Source organism: Cyprinodon variegatus, unplaced genomic scaffold (assembly GCF_000732505.1).
Source record: "Cyprinodon variegatus isolate N-32 unplaced genomic scaffold, C_variegatus-1.0 Scaffold169, whole genome shotgun sequence".
Taxonomy (NCBI): domain Eukaryota; kingdom Metazoa; phylum Chordata; class Actinopteri; order Cyprinodontiformes; family Cyprinodontidae; genus Cyprinodon; species Cyprinodon variegatus.
Window position 1 is genome coordinate 1,459,111 of NW_015150622.1, and position 9,851 is coordinate 1,468,961.

Genomic DNA, 9,851 nt, shown 5'->3' on the forward strand with positions numbered 1-9,851 from the left:
TATATATATATATATATATATATATATATATATATATATATATATATATATATATATATATCTATATATTTATATATTTATATAAATGTATATATATAAATAGTTGTGCCTTTTTTTAGGAAGATGCTCAAAGGGCCGCTCATGTGGTCTTTCAGAACACCCTGTTGCCTGACTATGTTGGCGACCCCTGTCTAACCTTTCAAATCAGTGATGTTCCATAACAGGAAGCAGTGAAAGCTCAAAGCATATGTAGTGTAATATATAATGAATTCTCTTTGGTGAAAATGCAGCTCTCTCTGACTTTTTCGCAGCTTAAATGAGCTGCAGACATGTCTTAGCAGTTGTTGGAACACCAAGTTTTTTTTTTTAATCGCTTCAAACATTTCTCTGTTTCCTCTAACCATGATTGTTTGATTGTGAAGTTTTTCCCTCAATGATAAAATCCTCTAAAGACTGTTAGTGCTTAGTTTGGACATTCCTAAAAAAACAACAGCTCTATTGAACAAGGTTTTTATGCCATGTTTCTCACAGATGTGCCCCCGAGCTTTGCTTCTCCACTGAGTGAGACAGAGAAGATGCATAAGGGATGGGGATACAGGGTGCAAATTTAACATACAAATACCTCACAAAATTATCTCAGTTGTCAACGCTGCCTTCACCCGAATGTCTACTGTTCAATGGTATTAGGGAGTCTTTGAGATTTCCATCATTCAAATGTCAAAAATTGGCTATAAAAAAGCTAGTCTGAGTTGAAGAAAACAACTCCATCTATATAATGAATTATGGAATAATATTTCTTAGGAAAAATATGTCATTTAAGTCTCCTTTATAAATGGTAAATGGCATGTTAGGAGACTTGACCAAAGCGCTTTACACTACATTCATTCACCCATTCACGCACACACTCCCACACTGATGGTGGCAAGCTACATTGTAGCCACAGCTGCCCTGGGGCTCACTGACAGAAGCGGGGCTGCCGTACACTGGCGCCACCGGGCCCTCTGACCACCATCAGTAGACAATGCAGGTGAAGTGTCTTGCCCAAGGACACAAGGACACTGAAGTCGGAGTCGGGGCTTGAACCGTCAATCCTTTGATTTTCAGAGCAAACTCCTACATCTAACGCCACTATCGCCCCATAAAAGTTCTTATAATTTATAATTTCATATAGGCATGTCAAATTATTTGATAAATATTTGTAAGTTGCGTAGAGATAGTTGTAAAATAATTGATATTTTGATTGAATGTTTCAGTGTAAATGCTCTAAACCCAATTATCCATTTCATTATTGGCAGGAACCAATCAGTCACTGGGGGATGGCATCTTGAAATTAAACTAATACACAAAAGCTGTTTTAAACACTGTTATGTTACTATGAGATGGTAGTGATTGTGTATGGTGTGGTCATTAACGGAAACATCATGTTTTTTAAAGATTTTCCATTTCTTATTCGTTTCTAACCATGGGAATGTAATTGTTTTTCACTGAACAAATGGCGAGGAAAGCAAATCAACTGCACTTTGGGGTTTACTTGTAAAAATACTTTTCTTCCAAACAGGAGATGAAAGTAACCTTATCAGACGTAATTCCTCAAACTGTTTACATGTGCACCTCCCCGCTGACCTAAAGCGTGGGTGATACAGCCAACATCTCCTGCCTGCCTGTGATTTGAGGTTGTGTGTGGGGAACTTCTCCCCCACTCTTTTTCTTGGAGGTCTGGAGAATGAACTCATGCTGACTAGATGCTTGACGGTGTAAGAGGATACCCTGTTTCCTGTCTGTGCTCTCTCCAGACAGTGGGACTAAAAAACTCTCAGATCAGCCATCTCTCTCTTACTCTGTGAGTGAGATGTGTGTGCATTCAGGAACAAGTAACGTCTGACTTATTTTAAAAAGAAATGCGTCTCGTCTCTGGAGCTAATTAAATCCTCATTTACTAAACACTATAATGTGCATGGATTGATGATGGATTTCTCATCTGTATTTGAACAAATGCTTACTTGTAACTTAAGGATAATAAAGATTATACTATTTTATTATTCTAATGAAAAAAATATAATTTCAATAGTGTCACAAGTAAAAATGTAAAGGTAACAAATTGAAGGAAAAGACCCAACAGGGAAAGGAATTGTATGAATGTCAGTGGACTCATTATTCACTTTATTGGGAAAACTGACCAGAACCAAAAAAAAAAAAAAAAGAAAAAAGAGAGAGAGTTCTGTTTTTATACTCAGACATTTGGAAAGTCCCCCTCCTCCTTTTACTCTGAAAAAATCCACATCTGGAATATCAGCACTGCTGTTCAAATGTTATGAAGCATAAATGAAAGGAAGGGATTTTGTTTCATAAATCCATACAATTGATAAAACAAAACTGCTGATTGGTGTCAAGTTGAGATGTAATAAGGAAATGATTCATCTCTGTTACAAATTTTAAGTGGGTCATTTTTAAGGCATGTTATGGTTGAAGAAAGATATCAGTTCTTCAAAAAGTTTACCTCATGAATCTTATGTTTTAAAGGTGTGTAACAGATTTTTTTTTTGGTGATAAACCTGTCTGGGCTGATGATATTAAGAGCTATGAGGCATAAATATTGCACTACTCTTAGCTCTCAATTATTGTTTGAATATCTCTTTTGAACCACAATTAATCAACTTTCTTAAATCCAAACATGCTGGTAAAGATTCTCAGTCATTCAGGTCATAGTTAATCCAAAAAAGTAAAAAAATCAAACAACAATCCACTGGACTTTGTTTCTAAGTTTGAAGACCTTACGCTTCCCATCCAGGATTCTTTTTTAATTCAAAATGTCAGAATTAGCGTTGAGTGGCCTAATTGGGCAACAAAGCCAACAATTGCCCCTAACGACCCCCTTTTAGAGGCATAGCCCAGTATCAGGTATTGCAGGCTAACAAAGAACCCAAAACATCTCCCCGTTCCTAAGGAGGCGGACCCGTTCTTCTGATTCAATTTGCATGTTTTCTAAGCCAAAACAAGTTTTTTGGCTACTATATGAACCTTCGAACTCAACGCTAATTCTGACATTTTGAATTGAAAAACCTTCCTGGATGGGAAGCGAAACCTCTTCAAACTTGGAAACCAAGTCCAATGAATTGTTTTAGTTTTTTTTTTTTTTTTACTTTTTTTGGAATTAAATCCAAACAGATTCAATATTAAACACCCAGTGCTGTGGAAAGGTATTTTTCCCCTTACACAAATCTAGTGTTTACTTTAATGTCACACTAGTTCAGATAATCAATGAATGCTCCCTAAACCCAATAACTGGTTGTTATATAACTGCCATCGGATTTTTTTATCCCACTCTTCTTTGCAAAGTGGAGAATGAACAGGTTACTTTAAGTCTACCTACTTTAACAGTCAGAAGTCCAATCATTTACTGGGCCATTACAAAATCTTTACATCACGGAAGGGTTATCCTGTATTTTTTTTTACAAGCGAGAATTCAATGAAGTTGTTTAAGTCCTGAGGCGACAAAGCATTTGACATCCATCACACTACTACTATTCTTTTCTGAAACGCTGCTGCTTGTAAAAATACCAACTTATCTCTTGTCAGCCCATAGTATTCTTTTCCCAAAAGTTTCAAAAATTTGAGGGGAGGACTTTGAGATGGACTCTTGTTTTCTTATTCATCAGCAGATGTTTTTGCCTCAGGATTTCTCAGATGGATGCAATTTTTGCCCTGCCTGTTATTGTTCAGTCATGAACAATACCCTTAACTGAGGCGAGTGAGACCTCCAGGGCCTTAAACATTGATGCCCTCTGGAAGTACTTTTGTGAAGCTAACTTCTCCTTGGAGGTTTAGTTGCTTCTCTGTTTGCTCCATCTGTAAGTAATGGTCGACACTTTGGACTATTCCACCAACACGGTTCAGGGCCCGCGGGTTCCTGAAAGTGATTTAGTAGCATATTTCCACAGAAAATAAAGAGGTTCCAGGATGAAAGGTTTCAACTTGGGGAAAAGAGAATTTTTTTTTTTTTTCCATGTAAACTGTGGCAGCAGATTAAAGCTGGAAACAACAGAAACAAATATGGCAGCAAAGAAGAAGAAAGTATTATTTAGGAAGCTTGGTATTCATCTTTATTCTGTGGTTTGACAAATTTGTTAAATAATGTCCATTTCTGTTGTTTTTTTGCTCTGTATTTAGTTTGTGTTTTCTGTCTTTTCTTGTGCAGATTTCGCTGAATTCTTCATCCTTAGCTGAGATTCTTTGAGGTCATTGTGATGAACATGCTTCCTCAAAGGAGCGCTGTGGCAACACTGGGCTATGCCTCTGGTAAGACGAAAAAAAATAAAACCTTATTGCTTATCAGTATTTCATCAATTATCAACAGTAAATCTGTATCAGTTTAATCGAATATACATTTCCAAATAGATTAATAAACACAATAAAATGGTTAAAATGAAGTAAGATCGGAAGAATTGGAGCCTAAATTAAAAGGTTTGGTGATAGTTGCTGTACATCGGACTGATAGGTTAGCCAGAATTTCTCAATAGGTTAACAGGTATGATGTTCAGAAATATATCCATCAGTGTTAAGTTGACCTTCAGATGAATTTGAGCTCAGCTTAAGAAACCACTTAGGTTGTAGATATCTGTGTGCAGGGGTCTCCAATCCCTGTCCTCAAGATATGCTCTCCTGCGGATTTTAGATGCATCCCTGCTCCAACACAGCAAATTTAAATTAATTGAATTACCTCTTCAGCATGTTATCAAGTTTGGCAAAGCCTGGTACCGGTAGCAAGCCATTTATTTAATTCAGCTGTAATGGAGAAGGGATGTATCTAAGATCTGCAGAGCAGTAGATAGAGGACCAGGGTTGGAGACCCCTGCTCTAGTGTATAGTAGCATGTAATACTTTCTTGGTCTTTGAAGAGAACACTATAAATAAGTGTGGTAACAGAGCCCTTCTGTCATTAAAAACCCATAACAGATGACAATAAACTAAAACATCTTCTTTGGAGTGACAGGGATCGCTATAAATTTAAATATTGTTAATGTTTGTACTTTATATTCAGCATCTCACTCTGCTGATTCAGATACTTTCATCAGTCTGCTTGGTTTGGTATTTGACTCTCTAAGGATATTATTTTCAGTCCAGACTATAAGTATTTGGTCTTGTCTTGATTCACGAACATTCTTCCATTTTTAGAAGAGACCAATGTCTGTGCCAGTGTTTGTACTGGCCTCAGAACTGCAGGAGCGTACATTCATCAGTGGTTTCCCCTCCTCTTACCAAACACATTAGATCTTGTAGCTCAGCTGCGGCTTTGTGGATTAAAGATATTAAGTTAAATATGGCTGATGGTACAAAGTATGAAGGCTTTTATATGAAGCCCAACAAGGTCCAGGATTTCATGCTTTGTCAAATCTCTGTTTTCTCTAGACTGTTTGAAAATGGAGCACAGCAACGGCAGCTCAGTAGGGGGCACATTGCTGAGGGGCTCTCGCTCTAAAGCAGAACTTCAGGAACTGATGGAGACCCTGCAGCGCAGAAAGAGTGCTCTTGAGGCCAGCCTGAGGGCAGCTGAATGCAGTCGCAAGTACCTTAGCGTACCTGCACCTGTGGGTAGCCAATCCAGCAGGCCGCTGTCCATCCTCAGCAACACAGAGAGACCGCCCTCTGCCTCCAGAAACTTTTCTTACATCAACAGCAACAGTGTGCCCCCATCGCCACGTCAGGGTGAGCGCCAAATTAGCTCCAATGGCTTGCTTCGTCATCCCTACTCTCGCCACCAATCACAAGACAGTCTGCTGCTCTCTCATGCTTCCGATGGAAGCTCTCTGATGTCCTCCTATGGGGAGCCAGTACCTCGTTCTCCCCGGGTCAAAAGTGGCGCTGCCAGTATGCCATCCAGCCCTCGAATGAGCCGTAGACTCAGCTCTCAAAGCAAAGCCATCGGTGAGTCAAGGCAGAGGAAATACTCCACAGGTTCCCTCAACAACCTAGGGATGCATAGCCGTTCTTTGCCACGACTTCACAATGCAGCAGACCCGCCCGTTTTGTCACTGCCTTCTCGTCATTCAGTGGGTTCCCATAGAGTGGTGGTTTCAGCAGGACAGCGGCGCAGCCTTTCCTCCCTTGAGCAGCCCCCAGATGTGACTGTGCCGGCAAGCATGCCTAGCACATCTAGGAGGTCCAGTCTTGCTTCTCTTAGCTCTCTGGGTGTAGAAATTGATGGAACAGTCCTGGATTTGGGATTAGGAGAGAGGAGGTTGTCATTTGGGAAAAGTGGGCTAAGCCCAGGACAAAGGGTAAGCAGCATCAGTTCTCTCAATGGCAAAGAGGAGCTTAGAGACTACCACCAGCATCAGAGAGATGAAAGACTAAGGGAGCAGAGAGTGCAGAAATTGGTGAGCTTATTATCATTTAAATTTATTGTTTAAATTAACGAATCATTAAAAGATTCATTCTGCTGTTTGCAGGAATGCCAGCGTCTAGAGACCATCTTAAGCCTGTGCACTGAGTTTGGACAGGTGGTGCGAGAGCCAGCGGGCTCAGCTGTTTCTGATCTACAAAAGATCAATAAAGAGCTGGAGAAGCTGCAGGTGTCGGACGATGAGTCTGTGTTTTCTGACTCCCCCAGCAGCACTGCTCCAGACACCTGTTTTACTGCCAAAGCCAGAGACCTTCAGCTGCCCGAGGAGCAGCAATCCATCCAGCGTCAGCCGGGCAACTACAGGTCCCACTCACCTGCGACAAGCCTGAATAGCAGTGCCCCCTCTCCTTCTACTCACCACAGATCCAAAGTAAGTTATACCAGAGCAAAGAAATATAAGTGAAAATAAGTGGCGTGCACAGAACTTTTGAAGAGCAGAGGCAGTATAAAAAGGCCAAATTGGTGGTGCATCCTCGCCACTGTAGGAACTTAGTGTCCATAAGACTAAAGAATCAAAAGTCCATTGATGACAGAGTCGAAATATTTTTGAATTTTTTAAAGTGTTGTATAGTTGGTGTTTAAGTTTTTACAACAACTAAAAAGTTTGTTATTAGGCCTTGCTGCCTCCTCTTACAGATTTTGGAAAAATCTACACATTAGTAAAGAATTTTTAGTAAAATAACAAATGAGGCTCTCCCTTACTGTGGAATGCAGCTAGTAATGATGCTGACAGACCATTTATCTGTGTCTGTTTACCTTTTGTATTATCTCAGAATGTTTTTCTCCAGCTCAAATAAATTAGCATTTCCTATCCGCATTCCTACTTAAGGACAGATGTAAGAGTTTCCAGGAAACAAAATTTGAACAAATTTTAAAATATCAATGAATCAAAATAATGCATTTTACTTTACAGAGGAAATCTGGACAATTTTAAGAACACTAGGCTCTATTTTGGTGTATTTCCACCAAACGTATAAACATAAATGTATTTACCAAAGCATTTTTAAGGACTATGTATGTAGTAGACTGTGCATGTAGCAATTTGTACAGTTCCTGTTTATATGTATTGGACAGACTTATAAACATGGAAATTAAAGTTGCCCAAGACTTTTTTAGACTTTGAAGTCAATACAATCTGACCTCATTTTGATTCCACCACCTTTTTAGGAGATCCTAAATTGGAAAGCTTCACTGCTCTTTGTCAAAACTAGATCAACATGTTTAATGCCCAAATACAAAGTATACCGACCATTTACCAAGTTGTATGGGTGTTTTTCTACCAGAGAGTCCAATTTTCTTAAGTATAAGCCTTTTTTTTTTTTTTTTCCACTCTGGAGCAGTAACTTCTCAGTGTCTGGTTTTAATGAAGAAGTTCTAGTTTTGTTTCAGCAATGAACCACTCACACTCTTGAGGTGGGGGGATGGGGTTGGGGGCAGGAAATTACTTGATCCAGCAGTGAATTAGTGTGTAGATTTTCTTGTGTGTATGCGCAGCTGTGCACGGTTGTGCAAGTGGAAGAATGTAAGCCTGCGTGCATGACGAAAAACATGCACTTTGCCAGATGTTTACCTCATCTATGCAAGTGAAGGAAATGGAGAAGTGAAAAGTAAATAACCCAGGTAATAAAGCCTTTTCATCTTTAATAAAACTGATACTTTCTTTAGATGCAGCACTCATGATATGCTGGATCCAATTGAAGTCCAGATTTTCTGTTCTGTTTCAGTTGTGACAGTGGTTTACAGTCTTCTAATAACCCTTCTTCCATCTCCAACATTCCTCAGGGGAGTATGTGCTGAACAAAATAGCGCACATCTGAGGAACTATAAATCAGCTAGAGTTGCTAAACACACACATGTCTGAATAGAAAATAACCCACCTGGCTCCTTTAAGGAAGAGAACTTTTATTTTAAGATATCTTACAAATTCACATGATTGTGACTGAATATTTAGGACATTCTGGCAGATGGTGCAATATGTGGGAATGCTTTGGCATGGCTGGTACAGCAAAGCTCTGATAGAGATTTCCATTGCACAAAGTGGAAAAGAATCCTGCCCTTGTTGCCAGTGATCCTTTTTTGGATGAGTTTGACTGCAGCTGTTTTGTGACTCAATGAAAAACGAATCTATCCAAAGCCAAACGATTCTAACAGCATAAACACGGAAACCGTTTCTTATCTTGCTCAAACTTTTTAGTGTGATGGATGGTGATGACATGTTTTTGATAACTTGGTTGTCAAACTGTTGTGTTTACTTTGCTCTATAAGGAGCCAGACATTTATTTTCAATCCTAATGTCATTACAGGCCTTGGAGAGTGTGCAGCTGAAACAGGAGGTTACTCATATAGAGGAAGAGAGAATTCAGGTTCTGAACAACATTGAAGAGCTTGAACAGAAGATCAAAGACCTGGATAACCAGATGGAGGAGTCTCTGCGTGAGGTAAAGAACATATGCACACAGCTGACATCTGAAGAGCTCCTTTTTTTTTTACATGTTATGGATAGAATGATTGTAGAGTCGAGATGATTTCTTACCTTTTTTCTTAAATATTCAACAAATTTGGCTATGATTTATTGACTATTGATGCTGTAATCAGAACACACTAAGATTGCACTAGAATGAATAATGTCTGCTGCCCTAAGGCTCAGTTTAAAGTTTAAGACATTAGGAGCCTTTTTTAACAATGGCTTTTGTTTAAGCAATTGTGGATTTTGAACATCATCAGATGCATTTATGCTGTTTTTTTGTTCTTTCATTTGGTTCAACTGTAGTTCTTCACAGAGTAGAAAGGTCCTAACATTTCCTAAAACTGCTCTGAATGATAAACTTTTCATCTGATTGTTCTTTATCTTAATAAGGCTCAAAGCCTAATAAAGAATATGGCTATTTTGAAAATTTCATATTTGTGGTAGGTCACACCCGATTGTGTTCAATGCAACCCTTATTCCAGGACAAATCTCAGCGGGTAGCAATATAGCCTCATCTGCCACAATGTTATGCACCTAGCTAGTACCGTTTTGCATTGTCTTCCATGTTTTAAGCACAAATTTCATCACTGATATTCTGAGATTCTGATCCATATTGACAGAGAGTCACACAATAATTGCAGATTTTCGGGTCCACATCCATGATGCCAGTACACCGTTACACCACGTCCCAAACTTGCCAGACTGGTCTGAGATCCTAAGACTGCAGAGTTCATTGAACTCTTCATCATGCTAAAGAATGCAGTTCAGTCTTTGTGAAATGGTTCATAATACTGCTGTTTCTAATCATGGTTGGAAACAATTATCAGTCTGGCTGTTTTGTTTAACCCTTTACAGGGCACTCAGTGAAATACTTTGAAAATTTAAATTTCAAGACCTTATTACCTTTGTAACTTAAAAAAGATTATGGATATTTTGTTGGCAAAAATGAATGTCAATGTAATAAACACCAACATGCCTGAATAT

The 9,851-nt window shown here is 39.0% G+C and overlaps 1 protein-coding gene across 2 annotated transcripts in view; it reads left to right on the plus strand.

The window, feature by feature from the left end:
- Window positions 1-9,851, plus strand: part of LOC107086987 (pleckstrin homology-like domain family B member 2) — a 22,126-nt gene that overhangs the window by 2,156 nt on the left and 10,119 nt on the right. For both annotated transcript variants that reach the window (XM_015378306.1, XM_015378309.1), the window contains exons 2-5: window positions 4,196-4,296; window positions 5,407-6,374; window positions 6,447-6,770; window positions 8,704-8,838. In XM_015378306.1, coding sequence (XP_015233792.1) covers window positions 4,245-4,296; window positions 5,407-6,374; window positions 6,447-6,770; window positions 8,704-8,838 — 1,479 coding nt within the window. In that variant the 5' untranslated portion in view covers window positions 4,196-4,244. The remainder of the gene's footprint in view (window positions 1-4,195; window positions 4,297-5,406; window positions 6,375-6,446; window positions 6,771-8,703; window positions 8,839-9,851) is intronic.